General features: G+C 42.7%; 1 protein-coding gene across 5 annotated transcripts; it reads left to right on the top strand.

Moving 5' to 3' along the window:
• Positions 1 to 299: 299 nt before the first annotated feature.
• DHRS12 (dehydrogenase/reductase 12) lies at positions 300 to 17,741 on the top strand. Of its 5 annotated transcripts, XM_035110247.2 has the most exons (10): positions 302 to 551; positions 2,399 to 2,532; positions 4,486 to 4,568; positions 5,509 to 5,601; positions 6,808 to 6,889; positions 11,741 to 11,802; positions 14,289 to 14,393; positions 15,246 to 15,336; positions 16,089 to 16,226; positions 16,752 to 17,741. In XM_035110247.2, exons 1-10 carry the CDS (start codon positions 496 to 498, stop codon positions 16,865 to 16,867), a joined length of 960 nt encoding a protein of 319 aa, XP_034966138.1. In that variant the 5' UTR covers positions 302 to 495; the 3' UTR covers positions 16,868 to 17,741. The 5 variants fall into 5 exon arrangements, 4 of the variants coding, with proteins under 4 accessions (XP_060128358.1, XP_060128359.1, XP_034966139.1 ...); XM_060272375.1 differs by lacking the exon at positions 16,089 to 16,226 and having other exon boundaries at positions 300 to 551; XR_004692278.2 differs by lacking the exon at positions 16,752 to 17,741 and having other exon boundaries at positions 301 to 551; positions 15,221 to 15,336.
• The last annotated feature ends 374 nt before the right edge of the window (positions 17,742 to 18,115 follow it).

Genomic DNA, 18,115 nt, shown 5'->3' with positions numbered 1-18,115 from the left:
ATATAAGGGGCCTACTCAGAAGTAAGCACTGATTGCTTTGATGGGACTTAGCCTTCTTCCCAGGTGCGTTGGGTAAGTTACTTTTGTGTTATACCCCATTTACCAGAAACACAGTGAAATTACTGAAGTTTGTGTTTTGCTTCCACAACAAGGCTTTTTGCCTGAGGAGTCAAAAATCAAGGACAAGGGGTGTGTGGCTTGAAGTGAGGGGAAACTCCAGGTGTTGCTGAACTACAATTCCCACCACAACCGCGGCCATTTTTTTTGTGTGTGTGAGTGTGAGAGAGCGAGAGCGAGATGGGAGTTACACAAGGATTCCTCTCACACACCCGCCCTAAGTCGACGGCCCCGCCCGGGAGGCGCCCTCCGTCCCTCAGGGGTTCAACAACGCAACGCCACGGGCAAAGTCAAACTCCGTCGCCGAGCGTCGCCTCTTCGCCAACGGAGGAGCCGGGCGACGGAGAGAGCGCGGCTCTCCCTCATCCCGTCCTCGCCATGTCCCTGTACAGGAACTCGGTGTGGTTCGTGAAGGGGCTGCGCCATTACTGCCGGTAAGGGAGCGGGCGGGATGAGGCGGCGCAAGCCAGCCAAAAGGGCAAAGAGAGGCGGGGGCTGCTGCTATGGCCGTTTCCTCACGGCGTTTGCTTATGGAGGGAAACCGGACCCCCACCCCGCCCCAGTACGTGGGATTTGAGCCCATTCGCCCTCCCCCCCCCATGCTTTAGGGACTTTTATCTAACGGGAGGGGCGTTTCCACGCGCGGCGCGAGCGCCGTAAAGCGGCGCCAAAGAAACCCCTTTTGCGGGACTTGTGCGCCAAGTTCGTGCGAGTCCCTTTGGGCGCCAGGGTTCAAGGGAGGCAGAGGGGTGGGGGTGGGTCAGGGGGGTGTGCATTAAAAGGCGAAAGAGGCGCACCGTTTCTTCACAGGGGGCTCATAACAAGAACCTTTGCAATTCTTATTAACAAATTATTATTAATAATAGTCCTAACTAAAAGTTGTCCCTGCAGTTACGAGGTTCCGGCTTTCGGTGCTAGGCTAGTCCTAAGGTTCGCCGCAGCCGTAGTTTCTTAACACACCCACACCCACACACCCCGGTTTTGCAGCGTTGTATAACTTTTTTGCATTCAGTTGGAAGCTGCGGTGCCATCTAGGAAGCAAGTCTTGCCCGGTTAAAATCTCGCCCTGTGTGTAGCTGCATTCACATGACCAAGCAGGGGCTACTGAACAACTTCTTCTGTATACTGCTCTCTATCCAGAGATCACAGGGCGGTTCAGGACATAAAAATGCAAAATGAAACCACAATAATACATTGTTTTCTCTGATTGTGGCATGCTCTCCCCAGAGATCACCATCATTACGTGTCTTTAGGCGCCAAGCAAAAGCATTCCTATTTAGCCAGGCCCATGGCTATTAAGTAATCTGTGGTCTGTGAAAGTGGGGGAGAGAACTGTTATGATGATTTTTTATTCGCCTGTAGCTGTCCGTCAGCATGCTTTTTATTATGTTACTATGCTTTTATCATTGACGTTTTGTAATGTGTTTTTATTATTGTACATCGCCCTGGGATTGTTTGATAAACAGCGGTATATCAATTTAGTAGTAGTAGTAGAGCAAGGCAAACAAATTATCTGCCTCCCACAGACACATTAAAAAGTCATAGGATGTTTATGAGCCAAAGCCCTGGTTGAAGAGAAATGTTTTCGCCTTGCACCTTCTTTAGCTGCTAGGTGAGTCTCCTTGGGGATGGTGCAGGATCATGCAGGATCATGCAGCAACAGGCTCTGTGCAGAGATTGAGGGCCAGGCCTTCAACCAGGATGGGTAGTTTCAGGGCCACTTTTCCCTGTGAGGACTGTATGCCTGAATGCAGGAAACTTCAGCAGAGGAAAGTTGTTTTTGTTTTACCGTATTGGCCAGAATATAAGCCTCACTTTCCCCCCAAATTCCAGCTGTGAAATGTTAAAGTGCAGCTTATGTTCACAACCTTACAGTATGCAGCCAGGAGCACAGGGCAAACAGCACCAGGAGCACTATATTTGGGTATTTTTTCTTTTTTTTTCCTCCAATTTTTAAGGTGCGGCTTATATTTGGGTCAATACGATACTTGAATGTATGTTAGAAATAAAAGTTAACCTGTATTGTTAAAGCTAAAATTCCAAACCTTTTGTTTTCTGCTAGTTACTCTACCATTGTGAAAAGTCAGCTGCTAATAATGCTTGCATTGTATATTTAATCTTTTTTTTTGCAGTTTACAACAAAAATTACACTTTAGGGAGGAATTGAGTAATATTATAAATGCATAAAACATTCAAAAGCTTTTCAATAAAATGTTGGTTTTTTCTGTTCAATATGCAGCTAGTATTCTTCCCAAACCTAAGTTTTCATTGGCTTCTGCAGGAGTGGTTATGAATCGGCTAGCAAACACTTTGTTCCAGAAGACTTGGAAGTAGATGTAACTGGAAGGTATTTCATGGTCACTGGAGCAAATAGTGGTATTGGCAAGGCAGCTGCAAAAGAGATAGCCAGAAGAGGTAAGTTGAAGCAATACTGCTGCTATTGAGATTATTTCTGGGGCTGAGTTTATACAAAACAAGAGGTCTTATTTTCTCTCCTCAGTTGTACAGTCATACCTCTTGTTACATCAGTCTCTGGTTGTGTTTTTTCAGGATACGAATGCAGCAAACCCGGGTTTCGCCGCATGTGCAGAAGCAGCGCTCTAGTTGCAGACTTTCCGGGGTGCGAACGGCACTCCGGAACAGATTGAGTCCGTAACTAGAGGTTACCACTCTATTGACAACTGTCTGCAAAAACCTGGGTGGGGAAGAGATTAAGAAAACCATAATATTTAAAGAGAGTGGTTACAGCTAGTTCTTCACCTGTGGTGTGAGCCCAGCTGACGTCACAGTTTGCACAACATCTATCAAATTGAATAGTCTGGCTAGGCCCTTCTCCCATGTTGCAGACTGGCTCCCGCAGTTTCTTTCATTTTTTTCTTTTAGTACCACATCTTTGTTTATCTGTTCTTCTGTCCAAGGAAGACTTTGAAAAACAGTAGCAATCTCTGGGGATCGAAAGGAGTAGTGCATTGTCATGAGTGCTAAACAGGTGGCTTTTGCTGTAATTATGTAGAACTTGGTTTTTATCTATGTGCCTGCCTGCCTGCTTGCTGAGAGCTAGGCTCTGAAAATATGCTTTGAATAAGCATGGTCTGCGCACCTCCAAACCAACCCTATGTGTTACATCTGTCTTTACATATAGTGTGAACCAACTGCTTCACAGTGGCAGAGGACTACCACCAGGCTCAGGGAGATAGCAGTTGTTACAAGCATGAGAATTATAATACGGATAAAGCCTCCGTTAGCCCCAGTGTAGATTTTGGAGGCTGCTTACATAAAAACAACAACATAGAATATAGAGTTCTCCACAGTACCAAATAACCCTGAGTGAGCTGCTAAAAGCATTCTTGGTGGTGGTGTGAGCAAAATATTCTCATTTTTTCTATGACCACCAGTGCTGAAATAGCATGGAGCAGTAGTGTGTCACATTTTCTTTCTCTTTGCTATTCCTAACCTCCCATGTCAAGTCGTCTGGAGGCAGTCACATGAGTCTTCCTCCTAAAAAAAGGGTGGGTGGGAAAAGGAGGCGGGTGGAGCCAGTATGAACCAGGTCTCCCCAAGATCAGATGTTCAAAGACAGGAGATTATCTTCTTGTCTTGCTCCACTTGCACTGTATTTTAGCAGTTGCTTCCAGTAAATGTAAGAACAAGGCTATAGACTTGGTAATATTTCAAGCGACTCTGTAAGAGTGTGCTATTCGGAGGCGTACTTAGGCGCTCTTGGTAAGGAGACATTGGCGCTGCTGCATCCCTTGGATCCTTGCCAGAGGAGCTGAACCAGAGTGGAGAGGCATGATTTTTGCCTCTCACCCCCCGGGCCTGTGCCCTTGGTGAGGGCCAGCCTGGACAACCCCTAGGTATGCCCCTGGTGCTGTTCAAGTTCATCATCTAAATAGCTAAGGGACTTTGAGAGGAATTCAGCATAGCACTGTGACAATTGTTCCATCATAGCTGCCAAGTTTTCCCTTTTCTCGCGAGGAAGCCTATTCAGCATGACGGAAAATCCCTTAAAAAAAGGGATAACTTGGCAGCTATGTGTTCCATTTCAGGTAACCTGCAGAACAACCCCTCTCTCCTGTTCTGGGGATTATCCTGAGCCCTCAAGAAGCAATTGGGAGTGGGAGGAGAGGGGAGGAAAAGCTTGATTGTGCTAGCAGAAGTCCTTGCCAGGCTTCCACTCCAGCCCTTAGCTGCCTGAAGATCTGCCATTTGTCAAAAACTTCTCAATTATAAAAAAGCATTCTCTCTGCATTTGCGCAGATTAAAAATTCTGTCAGATATAAAGCTATATGGAAACTTGATTTGAATGCTTCTTTCATGCAGATAGTTCTATACTCCTTTTCACTTATTGTTTCTGAATTCTTTCAGGGGGACTACTTTATCTAGTTTGCCGAAACAAAGACAGAGCTGAGGAAGCTAAGAAAGAAATAATAACAGAAACTGGTAATCAGGTAAGAGCTGGCCTTGGATGTTTTTTCTTCTATGCTTTGTCATTGGAAAGATTACATGTTGCCTCCAACTAAGTCATACTAAATGGAGGATTTTTCATTCCATATGTTGACTCAGATGATATTTCTACTGCATAGCTAAAAGTAAGATAAAAAAAATCACCAGAAATTATTAGTATCCTTTTTTTAATAAATAGATGATGCAGCATCTAAGGGAGTGACAAATATTGCCACAAATATTGCCACAAATGCCCAACAGTCAATTATGCATTAAAACTGCCTTAAAACTAAGAAAATGTGCTCCCTCTTTGGATCAATCTGTGCTATACTGTGTGCTATACTGTAATTTAAAGCAGTGTTATGCTACTTTAAACAGTCACTGTTTCCCCCAATGAATTTTGCATGATGCTGAGATTAAAATCTTTACCTCTGAGTCTCCATCATTACCTTGTACGCACTTGCATTTGTGGAGTAAGCAGTCACTGCAGTGAGCAGCAGCTACATTATCAGAAAAATGGACTCTCATTCTATCCTCTCCCTTCCATGGAATCCTGAGTCAAGAGTAGCTTCTAGAGCTATGAATCTCATTGTGGGCAGCCCCTGTATGTTGCCAGGTTACTTATGCAACAAACGAAACAGTTCTCACAACCCAAGTTGTGTTTTGCATTTTTTGCTGCTTGGATTTCTCTGTTAACTACAAATATTCAAAGATTCTCTCTGCCATTTAGTTGCAGCTTGGCTAAGTGGATATATTGTGTTTCTGTTATCTGATTATGTAGTGTTGTTAAAGCGTGTTAAATGAACCCTTTCAATCTTGTGGTGGGGTGATTGAGCTGTGCTTGGGATGTAAGATTTTGAGCCAGGTGATGCTGCAGAAAGCTAGTGAATTGGTTGTACAAAATTTTTTGGTTTGGTTAACAACTCTTCTTTTCTCCTTTCCTAGAATGTTTTTATCCATATTCTGGACATGTCTGACCCCAAAGGAATTTGGGAATTTGCTGAACGGTTCAAGAATGAACACAGATTAAACGTCTTGGTGAGTTGGGAAGCTCATCTCAAGGGCTACCAAACACATTGACACCAGAGTTTGAAACTCCCATTGTTCTAGGTCAGGAGTCGGCAACGTGTGGCCCATGGAGGCTGTTTAACCGGCCCATGAGCCGCCCCAGAATCGAGCCGCCCACTTGTGAGTCCAGCGCGCTGTGCTAAACCGGCGCAGAGCGGGGACTCTTCCGCGGCTCCGAAAATTGCTTATGCGCATGCACCAGAAATCGCTTATGCGCAGGAACGATTTTCAGCATTGGGGCATGTGCAGAAGCGATTTTCGGCATCGCAGGCATGCGCAGAAGCGATTTCCAGCTTTGCACTGTGCTGGCCCACCTCACGGAGGATCTCTGCGAGAGTGATCCGGCCCAGGCAAGGTAAACCTTGCCGACCCCTGTTCTAGGTGCATTTTGCGACAGGAAATTTCAATAATGCGAGCAGTTTCTGAGCTGTGGAAGCTGTACTGTGCCTAAGTTTTCAAATTAAAACTGCCACTGCTGGAGAAAAGGAGGACCTGTTTCTGCCTCCCCACTTCCAGCCACTCTCTGAGAACCTGAGAAGGGACCCTCATAAGAATATTAGGGGGGCGGGGAGGGGAAGTATGTTTTTGTTTTTCGCAGTCTTCAGATGAGGACTAGACCATGTGAAAAATGAATATAAAATTTTAGCTGCAGTTAATTCATTTTCAGCTTTGTATTCTTGTTAGTCTATTGTGGTGCCCATAACCTAGGTTTAAGGTGCCATTTAGCTCCTAGCTTTCACATCTCAGTTTCTAACACTGATTGACACTACCTAGTAACTAGCAGTTACTTGCTTGAACAAGAAACAATTTGGTAATATTCTTTGTACTGCTAGCACTGTAGTCAGAAATTCTAAATTTCTGTGCAAGCGTCATTTTCAGATGGCAGCTTAATGCTGCACCATTGAGATTTATCATTCTTGAAAGTATTGTATGCAGCATAGTGCTTTGACTCCCATAATGGGAAGCTTCCTTATTCTTTATTCCTTTCAAACCATATATTGCTTAGTATGCAGTATTCTATTCTATACTGACTGGTAGTGGCTCTTCAGGGTTCCAGGTGAGAGTTGTTTCCAGTCCTACCAAATTCAACCTAGAACTTTTTGAATATTCAAAGTGCATGCTCTATCACTATGGCACAGCACAGATATATTTTTAAACTATATTTTCTTGTTGTAGGTCAACAATGCAGGCTGCATGATAAACCAAAGAGAACTAACGAAAGATGGGCTTGAAAAGAATTTTGCTACAAATACTTTGGGTATGTAGGGCAGTTTTCCTGGGAAGTTGTTGTTGTCTGGAAGTGGAGGTTATGCATTTCTGAAGGGTTCTGCTGATGCCTGAGTAACCTTGGCTAATGTTTATACAGTACTATCTAATAGGGCCTCCTGACACATATAGATTGAACATCCAGTTCAGTCTTTTAAAAAGCAACAACACAGAGGAAGAAACATGCATACAGAAATAACATATTATTGAATTAGATTACCATTAACAACTTTCAAATTATTTTCTTCCTTGTCCAGTAAGGGTCGGACAAGAAGCAGTGGGTTTAGACTGAAGGAAGGTAGTCTTGGGCTTAACTCTGGAAGATAGAGCAGTTCAGTTTCTTGGTTGTGAAATGTGGAATTTAGATTAACAGGTTAAACAGGTGTATGCTGCTGTTTTACACAGAATATCCTGCTTTAGGGCATGGAATTGTACTTGGATAAGTAATCATATACTGTATCAGGTTTTTAACTTGGTGCATTATTTGAATGGTGATCTCAAATAACAGGGTGCTTCATGGTCCATGTGCTGTGTCCTTTGCTAACTGAAGGAGTGCTACTGCACTCAGGTCCTGCTCATGGTCTTCCCATGGGCATCTGGTTTGCTGCAGTGAGAATAGAGTGCTTGACCTAGATAGACTTTCTCCTGATGCAATGGGGATCTTCATTTTACTTCTCTTTAAAAGCCTTGTGAAATGTAGAGCAGTCCATCCAGCTGAAGGGTGAAGTTTTATTCAATTCAATTTCAACACCTTTATTGGCATATATATAAAATATAAAAACAAAGACAAAACATATAAAACATATAGGACATTAGTATAAATAGTAACTCTACATCATACAGAAATAATGGTGAGCAGGAGGAGGAAGAGGCACACAAGGGATCCTCAGCTATCATTGTTGAAGGCTAGATGTACTGATTTTAATTACATAAATTCTGGACAAGTAGTGGGCCATAATTCTGGTAATTTCGGGGAAGTCATCCCTCAGCAAGAGCTGGACCACTGTTTCCTTGTTGGGGAGGGTTCCAGGTCTCATAAAGGATAAGAGGGGGCCAAAATAAAAGAAATTAGAAAGGGGACAGTCCAGAATCATGTGAGCCATAGAGTCTACCTCTTTCTGGCCACAAGGGCATAATCTATTCCAGTAGGGGATGCCTTTGAGTCTTCCGGCTAACACAGAGGATGGAAAAGCATTTAGACGGGCCAACATAAATACTCTGCGATAAAAAGGAGATACCAGGTCATATAAATAATTAGGTATCAATCCTTGGTGCGGCGGCAGCCCCAGGAAGGCAGGCGAGCATACTAGAGGTTGGGCAGGATGAAGTTTCTGGAATTCAATATCAAGCAGTCTCTGCTTAATAAGAGTAAAGATATATGAATCCTCATATGTCAGGAGGGAATCCACTGAAAGGCCTAGTTGCCTAAGTTTGTTGGAAATATTAGAGAACCATGTAAAGCTGTGGCTATCTTTCAGAAGATAGGATATCAGGCTATCTGGATCGGTATTAAAATGAATTTTTAGCCAATATTTAAAAGTAATGATCCACCCTCTTGTCTCAAGAAGGTGTTGGCCCAATTCTGCACAGATAGCCAGGTATGGCACACATTTTGGTACTCCAAGGATTTGCTGAAAGAAGGATGATTGGACTCCTTCTACTTTGTTGTTAAAGCTGGATATCCATAAGGGGATCCCGTATAGAAGCTGGGAGGCGGATTTTGCCTTATAGGCAGCAATTGCTGCAGGTACAAATTGATTCCCACCAAGAAAATGAAAGCGCTTGATTTGTGCAACCGAGCATCTTGCTAAATTAATTGTTCTGTTGCGATGGGTCACCCATTTTAAGTTATAGTGAAAGGTGACACCCAAGTATTTATAGCATTTAACTTGCTCCATTTTTTGGGTTCCAATCGACCAATTGAATGGACACCAACTTTTAGAAAAAACAAGAATCTTTGACTTGGAGTAGTTAATTGCTAGGTGATTCACTTCACAGTAATTGGAGAATGCTCTTAAATATCTTTGTAGCCCAACTCTGGAATAGGAGAGGAGAGCAGTATCGTCTGCGTACAAGAGGGTAGGGATTGCTTTGGTATCTAATCTGGGAGGGTGGCCATTTACAGCAGATAAATGTTGTTTCATATCATTCAAGAATAGGTTAAACAAGTGTGGAGCAAGTATACAACCTTGTTTAACCCCTTTAGTGATTGTGAAGCTGGTAGATAAATGACCATCAAGGGAAAACTTCACCTGACCTTTAGTGTTGGAATGTAGCTTTTTAATCAGAAAAAGTAGGCGGGTTTCCATCCCGGAAGTTTTCAATTTATCCCATAATAGACCTCTTGGAATTGAATCGAAAGCGCACTTTAAATCGATAAAGGCCACATATAGCTTCCCCTTGTCCGATTTCGTGTATTTTTCAGCTAGGGATGCCAATAATAGACAATGGTCTACTGTCGATTTATGTTTTGTAAAGCCAATCTGTTCAGGACCAATAATTCTTTTCTTTTTCATCCAATCTAATAAGTATCTCTCTAGATGTTTTGAGTAGAGTTTACATATAGTAGATAGTAAACTAATAGGTCGGTAATTACATGGCTGCTCAGGGTCACCTTTTTTATATATTGGAAATATTATAGAGGTCAGCCAAGAGTTCGGTACTATTCCTGTTTTATCAATAAGCGTGAACAGATTAGCAAGTGGAGGTGCCCACCAACTGACATACTTTTTCAGGATCTCAACAGGGATCCCATCAAGACCTGGGGCCTTTCCAGGTTTTAATTCTCCAATCAAAACCTTTATCTCGCCAATGCTTACCGGGGGCCAGTTTGGAGTGTTTAAAGGAATAGGCTCATCATCAGCAGGAGGGGGGTAAACTGAGTCATTGAATATTTTGCTGTAATAATCGACCCAGGATTGTTGGGAAATAGTGGGGGCAGTAGGAAATAGATTATTATTTAGATGACTGGAGGTTATTTGCCAAAATGTTTTATGGTCATTCGAATTTATAGCGATAATTAAACGTGACCATTTTTTTAGATAATATGCGTGTTTTTTCCTGACTATAAGTTCGTTGTATATCTTCCTACTAGCAAAATAAGTTGTTTTGCTTATCTCATCACTCTTTTTGCGAAAGTCACTGAAGGCTATTCTAAGGCATCTTTTCGCTGTATAACATTCCCGATCAAACCAAGAAAGATGATTAGAGGGGGTAGCAATTATAGGTTTAGCTATTGTATCGCACTGATCTATCACTTGTGAATAGGTTGAGAGTGCTGTACATGGCGAGTCAGAGTTGATAAGGGAAGCTCTCAAAAATAACATTCTATCGGAAGTCAAGAGTTTAGTAATCGTCCCCTCAGATTCGTTTGACCACCTAATCCGTTTAAGGACGTTGTAAGAAGAGTGATCAGAGTGACTAGATTGCGAGACCTTAGTATCGGATTCACATTGGATAGTCAGCAATAGAGGAGAGTGGTCACTTTCAGTACGGACTCCAATAGAAAAATGACTAACAGCTGTTAGGAGATTTAACGAGCAGACACAGTAGTCTATAACACTACGGCCCCTTGGTGAAATGAAGGTGAATTCATTATCGTCTGGGAAGTTGTTCATACCATTTAAAATGACAACATTATGAACAATGCAGAACTCCAGGAGCTTTAAGCCTGCTCTGTTCACTTTGCAGTTTCTAGAGGAGCGAGGGACTGAAAGAGGAGGGGGTAGGATATCATGGTCTTCCAGTCCCAGCTGGGAAGCAATTTGGTGGTTAGAGGCCCCTATTCGTGCATTTAGATCCCCCATAATAATGAATTGGGCAAAAGGCAGAGATTTTGTAAGGGAGAGCATAATATCTGTCATCCTAGACCAGTTGTCATTTAGAATAGTTTCATCCTCTGATGGCGGGAGATACACATTTATTAAAACCAGCTGTTCCATTACTGTGCTTATTAGAAAGGCTTGAGCTATAGGGGCAAAGTTGCCCAAAACAGTTAATTCAAATGGCAGATTATGTTTGATTAAGGTCAGAAGACCGGCTTTACAGCGACCTTTAGGAAGGTGTCTATATGCTGGGACAGTGAATGTAGAAAATCCAGCAATATTTACCACATTCGCAAGCCAGGTTTCCTGGAGGAGTATAAGGTCGAAGCCGTTAAGGTAATCAATAAAGTCAAGATCCTTGGCTTTATTCTCCCAGCCAGCAATGTTCCAGGAAAGCAGACACAGACTCCCCGGGGTGGTTTTCAGGGGGCATTTCGAGTCCCCTTCACAGGCAGAGGAAGCAGGGCTGACTCGGGGATCGGCTATACGGGAAGGATTTACAGATGAAAAAGAAGTAGACGCTTCGCTTTGACTCAATACTGGCAAAGGGGTTTGCATAAAGTTCTCCTGGGGTCATTTGTAATTCCTCTGTTTGTTTCCAATTGTCCAGTCCGCGGAAACGACCGGTTCTGGAGCCCGTTCAATGATATCTGGAGAAGTGTTCAACTTGCTTACATTAGAGGGGAATGGCTTAATAGAGATGTTGATAGAGGCATCTGGGCTAGGCGCTTTATTTGGGGATCCCAGTTCAGACTCATTGAGCTCTCTCATTTTTTCCCAAGCTAAGGAGGTGGCCAAGTTTTATTAAATACTAGCTGTACCTGGCCACACGTTGCTGTGGTTCAGTCTGTGCAATTGAAAAGAAAGTGCATTCCTATGAGATTTGCTAGACGAATTTTTCGCTATAAGAAAAGACCCGTGGAACGAATTAATTTCGTCTAGCGAGGCACCACTGTAGATACCAAAAACAACAACTACTTGTGGAGGGTAATGCATGCTAAACATTTTTTATCTTCTAGGTACATATATTTTAACAACAGCCCTTCTACCTCTCTTGGAAAGAGAAGATGACCCTAGAGTTGTAAGTTTGTATGTCTTAGTTTGGGGGCACTTGGCTGTCCCTTTCGTTGTCATTCCTGTTCTCAATATTCAATACTCCTAGGGCAGGTAGGTGCTCTACCGTTGGACAAAGGGCCCTATCAATTACGATTTCCCTCACTGCAGGCAGACCACTCTCTCCGCCTTCAGAGGAAGATATATGAAATGTTCTGTACTGTAGTCTCTGGCAACCCACCCAGGGACAATAGGACGGTGAGGCCCATGGCAGCTAATAGCATATTAATTGGGGAACAAACTAATTTAACGTCTGACTCAATACCATGACAAACCATTGCATATGCAACTGCGACCCTCCAGATGTTTTGGCCTACAACTCCCATGATCCCTAGCTAACAGGACCAGTGGTCGGGGAAGATGGGAATTGTAGTCCAAAACATCTGGAGGGCTGAAGTTTGGGGATGCCTGGACTAGTGTTTGCCCTCCTGAGTGGGAAGCAATGTTTTCTGTTGTGTCAGAAGCCACTGAGTTTTTAAAAGAATTATCATTCCAGTTTACAAATGAGTTATTTCCAACAGCAGTGTATAAAAGGTTCAGTTATATATTTCCAAGAGGAAAGAGTGTCATAGACAGAGAGAGATTTGGCCTGCGTGATAAGTTTTGACCTTGGCAGGACTGAAATATGTCAACAAAAAAGTGTTCCCCTGAGTTCCAGCGGTCTGTTTTGACCTTAATGTGGGAAACAAGAATAGAGTTATGTCAAGAGGAGACACGACGACAGGAGTTACAGCAGAAATTTCAGGAGGTGATGGCGGAATATGATTTTCTAGGAGATGAAGCTTTTGACACTGAAAAAGAGCAATGTGAGAATGACAATGATGGGGAAGGAAAAGATGAAGATGAGGACTGTGATGATTCAACACAAAATGAAACACACCATGAAAAAAATGATGACTCTACTCTACAAAAAGTTGGATGGAGTGCCCTGTCTTTGAGGGGGGCACGATTGGTATTATTGGAACTCCAGAACGCCCACAGGGAAGAAGGAAAAAATATGCAGAGAAGAGAAGAAATTCAGGGGTCCTGTATGGTGACCTGGATGGCAAGAGACTGTAAACAGGGGGTGGGGTGAAGGGAAAGTGATGTTGTGATTATAAGGATGGATTAACAGGTTTATAACTGGTCTGCTGATTTTGGAATTTGCTGGATTGGGGGGGGTGGAGCCGGTAATCGGGGATGTAAGGTTAAATTGAGAATAGTTATAGTTTTAAAAGTGAATGGATTTTGGAAAATGTGAAAATATGGAGGCTTATAGAGGGAGAAAAAAAAATTAGGCACGGGAAGAGAAAATGGGAGTTTGAATTTTCAGTGATTTGAATATTAGATGAAAATGTTAATAATTGATTTATAAGTTGTATAAGATACAAAGGTGTATTTTTATAAAGTAAGAAACTGTTGCAGATGATAAAAAAGGGATGAAAACCGGGGAAGGGGGGGAGGGGAAGCCCATAAAATATGGTTTTTCAACTATGAATGCAAGAAAAATTTTTCTGTTTTGTATTGTTTTTTTTCTTTTTCTTTTTTTTCTTCGCCCTTTCTTTTTCCCCTTTTTTTCCTATTTCTATTTTTCTCTTTTTTTGGTATAACAATAGATGGTTGGATGGATGTCCTCCTGCGTACTGCCCTGGTTTGCTGGAGCTCCCTGGTGGCAGGGGGGGGCTTTGGGGTCAGGGGAGGGGGAGGAGGACAGAAATCCAAGCATAAAATGGACCATTTCTGACTGTTCACAAACATGGGATACTTCTGTGGCAGGGGAGGACCCATGTGGGTGGGTAGGAAGGAGGTGGAAAAGGGGTTTAAGTATGTACCGTTTTTTTGTTTTTTTGTATTTTGTAAAATTAATAAAAAGTATGTTTAAAAAAATAAAAAAAAAAAGAGAGATTTGGCCTGTTCTGATTGATGTGGTTTCATTTTGTGTAAGAACCTTTGGAATGTTTGAGTAATTAATCCACGCTTGGAGTGTGACTTTTAAAGGACCGTTGGCAAGATAGAAACCAACAGGGCTGTCAAGGGAGTTGGCCAGCATTGTGAAGGACTCTGAATTTCAGCATTCAGTTGCCACTCCTTGGGTGGGGGGGCTTGTGGCACTAGATGTTGTTGGACTATGTCTCATCACCCCATGCTGGCTGAGGCTGAATGCAGCTGGGATCCAACATCTAGAGGGCCACAGGTTCCCCACCCATGCTTTAAGTGAACTGCTAAACTTACATTGTCATTGTGAAATAAAAAAATTCCTTCAGTAGCACCTTAAAGACCAACTAAGACTTAGTTGGTCTTTAAGGTGCTAATGAAGGAATTTTTTTATTTTGCTTCGACTCAGACCAACACAGCTACCTACCTGTAACTAGAACTATTGTCATTGTGATTATCTATGCAAGTTGCATGTAAAGGCCAGTCTAGTTGTGGATAAGGATTTCATAGTTCCTTTGGTTTGTTTATTTTATTTTGCAGATCACTGTCTCCTCAGGAGGAATGTTAGTTCAGAAACTAGATGTATCAAACTTGCAATCAGAGAATGTGGCATTTGATGGGACAATGGTCTATGCGCAGAATAAGGTAAGATCTATAGTTCTTGAACAAACAGCCACAGACTACGTAGCTGCTTTACAATCCTATATTTTTGTCACACTATATATTTTATGTACTTTGCTTGCTCTTTCTATAGATAATTCTTTAAAATATTCTATGTAAAGTTTTGTCTTACAACCAGCACCCATTACAGTTGAGGTATTGGGACTATTACACACTTGTCAAGCTGCGCCTTTATTTACATAGAAAAGACTCCTTTAACTCACTGTATCTCGTAGAGGCATTGATTCAGTTTGGAAATTCTAAACCTGTAGGGCTACATCCAACATTCTTAAGTCCAGAGATTATGTACTGTTAAGTAAATAGATTATTTACTAGTTATTATTTAAGAGAAACTTGCTTTTTGAAAAGTATTTTTTCCACCCTGGTTTCAGGAGTAAGATTTTTTTTGGGGGGGGGACTTCATTGGGCAGTACCAACTGGGTGGTCATTCTCCACTTGCTTGAAGGCAGGAGAAAATGCCATTGGCTTTGCATCACTCTCTTGGAATGGTAGTTCATTTTTCCTGTTTTGCTTGAAGCAGACCAGATTTCAGTGGTGCTCTTCTGGCCTAGCGTGTGTCACGTGTAGTGAGTGTGCAATAACCTTAACAGAGGGCTACACTTGAGGGCTCCTCTGCCCTTCTCTCATCTAAAACTGGAATAGAAATAGAAACCTGCCCTGCTGTCACACACAAACAAGGCAGGGCACAGGCTAGCTGCAGTGCTGAGCTTCCAAAGGAAGAAATAACCGTGCTGCGTAAGTTGACACTGAATAGGAAGATGCTAGACTAATGGCCTATTGATCTTTTTCAGTTTTATGCCTTTTGTCGTATCCTAGAGACAGCAAGTGGTCTTGACAGAACAGTGGGCTAAAGCACACCCCCGTGTTCACTTTTCTTCTATGCATCCTGGCTGGGCAGATACTCCAGGTACTTGTTGCTGAGCAGAAATATTTAATCTCTTTGGCTAAAACAGGAGTGGGGCACCTGTGGGCCTCCAGCTGTTACTAGACTACAAGCTGCATCATTCCCAATTGTTGCCTGGGACTGATAGGAGCTAAGAGTCCAACATTCACCCCAGAGCTAAACAGAGAGTATCTTTGGCTATTATATGAAGGGGATGGGAGAGATAGGAAGGAGAAGCGGCACACCCTTATTGTTCCTGTTTCTCTTTGAACTTTTGCATTTCTTTGTTGGTAACCTGAGAACAAATAGATGGGTTTCCTTGGCACTTGCAGAGCACTAGGCTTAGGGATAGAGAACCTGTTTGAAGCCAATTCTCATCAGCTCTGGTGAATGGTTAGAGGTGACAGGATTCTGTTCAACAGCTTCTGGAGGGTCATAGGTTCACCTTGTCCTTGATTTAGCTGCTTTGGAGAATTCCTGCCACCTTGCAGGTAACTTGTGCCCAGGCATAACTTCAAGCACACTTCATTAAGTGTGTTTAAAGGGCTCTGTGTTATCCAAGTGCTTAGATAGTGTGAGGAAGAATAGAATCTGGTAGCATAAAATCATACGGAGTGTTAAGGTTTGTAGGAAGAAATGTCCAAGGGCCTTTTGTAGACCGAAGCCGTAGCAGAGCCCAAGGTTTAGGGTAGTGGCAGTCAAAGAGCATGATTAGTGGTAGACACGTGTTTGTCAGGAAGCTGTTACATATGCTTATCACAACTGTCACCTTGTAGCAGTGAGGTCATCTATGCCAGATTTCTACGAGAAAATGAAGAATAGATTGCGGACAGAGGACCAGGGGGCAGACACAGTGGTATGGCTTGCAGTCTCCCATGAAGCAGGCAAGCAAGCAAGCGGGCAGTTCTTCCAAGGTAAGGGAGTTAATGTATCATTGAATGCAGTATAATAATAGAGAAGGACAGAATAAGCTGTCCCTAGTAATACTGTATATATAAACCAAATAGGGTAAACCTGAAAAAAATGAACACATTGAACTCGGATACAAACTGTACAGGGCTGGGATTGGCTGCAACTCCCTACTGGATACATATTGTGGAAACCTGGTTTTGTCGTGCTACCATGAAACAGCCCTAACTTTATGAACATTTACATTTCCTGCAAGCAGGGCTGGCTCTAGGTAGAGTCCCGGTGACGTAGGGCGCCAGGCCGGTAGGCGGGGCGCTGCGCGGCGAAGCCACATGGAAGCCATGCTGCGCCCTGCGGGGGCGCCGGAGCGATCTCCACCCCTCAGCGCCAGGGCGCCCGACCTGCTCGAGACTGCCCTGCCTGCAAGCTCTGTTCTCCCTTCAACTCACTCATGGGAAGTTCAGAAAAGCAGGTTCAAGAACCCAGGTTCTTGTTCGTTGAAATAACTTATTTTGCCCTTTTGTTCCCAGACCGGCAGCCTGTTCCAACCCACTTACCACTTGCACGAACAAAAGCTTCACCTGGTGATGAAGAAAAACTGATGCAGTCTCTGGAAGAGCTCTCACAAAAGTTTAAACCCAGATAATCTTTAGAGTCTAGAAGCATTAACAGTGTGTACTGAACTAGTGACCGCTTGACAATCTGCAATTGGAAAGCTATAATACATGCAAGTGAGTATAATCCAGTAACATGCTTTATTATAGGGCACGAAGAAAGACACTGTTAAAAAATTCAGTGATTCTGTTTTGACATGCTTTGCGCATCTTGATAATTTCCTCCAGCTAGAACTAGTTACTGGAATGATTCTAGAAAAAAAATTGAAAGCACTTGGGCCGCAATTTCATTGACACTAGGTTTCAATCAAGAAAAGTGTAGGCATACTTTAGTTTGCAAAAGATTTGATTATGGAACACAAAGAAGAGTATTATTTGTATGCCTACTTGCATTTCCTCCTTGTCATGCTGTAACTTCTGTATCCCCTTTATTACCCATTTCATATTTTTTCTCTTAAAATCCCAAATACTTGGGGATGAGACACTGTGATGGTTAGTGCTTGTATTACTAACATTCCAGTGGGAGCAGAGTGTGTATTTTCTAAAAATCTCTCAAGGTGCTAATTGTAAGAAGGCTTGGGCCCATCTCCTTTTTATGTAATAATCATGCATCAAGAATGCACACTGTGCCACAATAAGTATGAAACAGCCCACCTTCTGGAATCACAGAATTGTGGAGCTGGAAGGGACCCCAAGGCTAATCTAGTCCAACTCTCGTGGAATGCAGGAATACTAGATTATACACAGGTGGCCATCCAACCTCTGTAGAATTGTAAATTTGCTAGAGTCTAAACATTTTTGAAATTGTATTTTGGTTTGCACTTCTGAAGTTTTCCTGCAAGAAAAATCTAATTAAAACAATGTTTGAAAAAGCATTCTGTTTGTTCCAGGCCATCCTTTTTTGAAGGATGGGCAGCTACATTTAAGTTCCTATAGACATCTGTATGAATTATATGTTGTTGTTTAGTCGTGTCCGACTCTTCGTGACCCCATGGACCATAGCACGCCAGGCACTCCTGTCTTCCACTGCCTCCCGCAGTTTGGTCAAACTCATGTTTGTAGCTTCGAGAACACTGTCCAACCATCTCGTCCTCTTCTCCTAGTGCCCTCCATCTTTTCCAAGGATTCTTCTCTTCTCATGAGGTGGCCAAAGTATTGGAGCCTCAGCTTCACGATCTGCCCTTCCAGTGAGCACTCATGAATTATATAAAATAAGTCATATTTAATTTGGCAGTACTTCGCAGTTTCTTATGTAGATAAAGCTCATATATTTGGTATCA

Source organism: Zootoca vivipara, chromosome 3 (genome assembly GCF_963506605.1).
Source record: "Zootoca vivipara chromosome 3, rZooViv1.1, whole genome shotgun sequence".
Lineage (NCBI taxonomy): Eukaryota > Metazoa > Chordata > Lepidosauria > Squamata > Lacertidae > Zootoca > Zootoca vivipara.
This window is presented reverse-complemented; position numbering and strand designations above follow the sequence as displayed.

Excerpts from the sequence above, each read along its gene's own strand:
- DHRS12 (XM_035110247.2), top strand. The coding sequence starts at position 496 with ATGTCCCTGTACAGGAACTCGGTGTGGTTCGTGAAGGGGCTGCGCCAT. Across the intron at positions 4,569-5,508 it reads TAACAGAAACTGGTAATCAG|AATGTTTTTATCCATATTCT; the intron begins GTAAGAGCTGGC and ends CTCCTTTCCTAG. Across the intron at positions 5,602-6,807 it reads AACACAGATTAAACGTCTTG|GTCAACAATGCAGGCTGCAT; the intron begins GTGAGTTGGGAA and ends TTCTTGTTGTAG.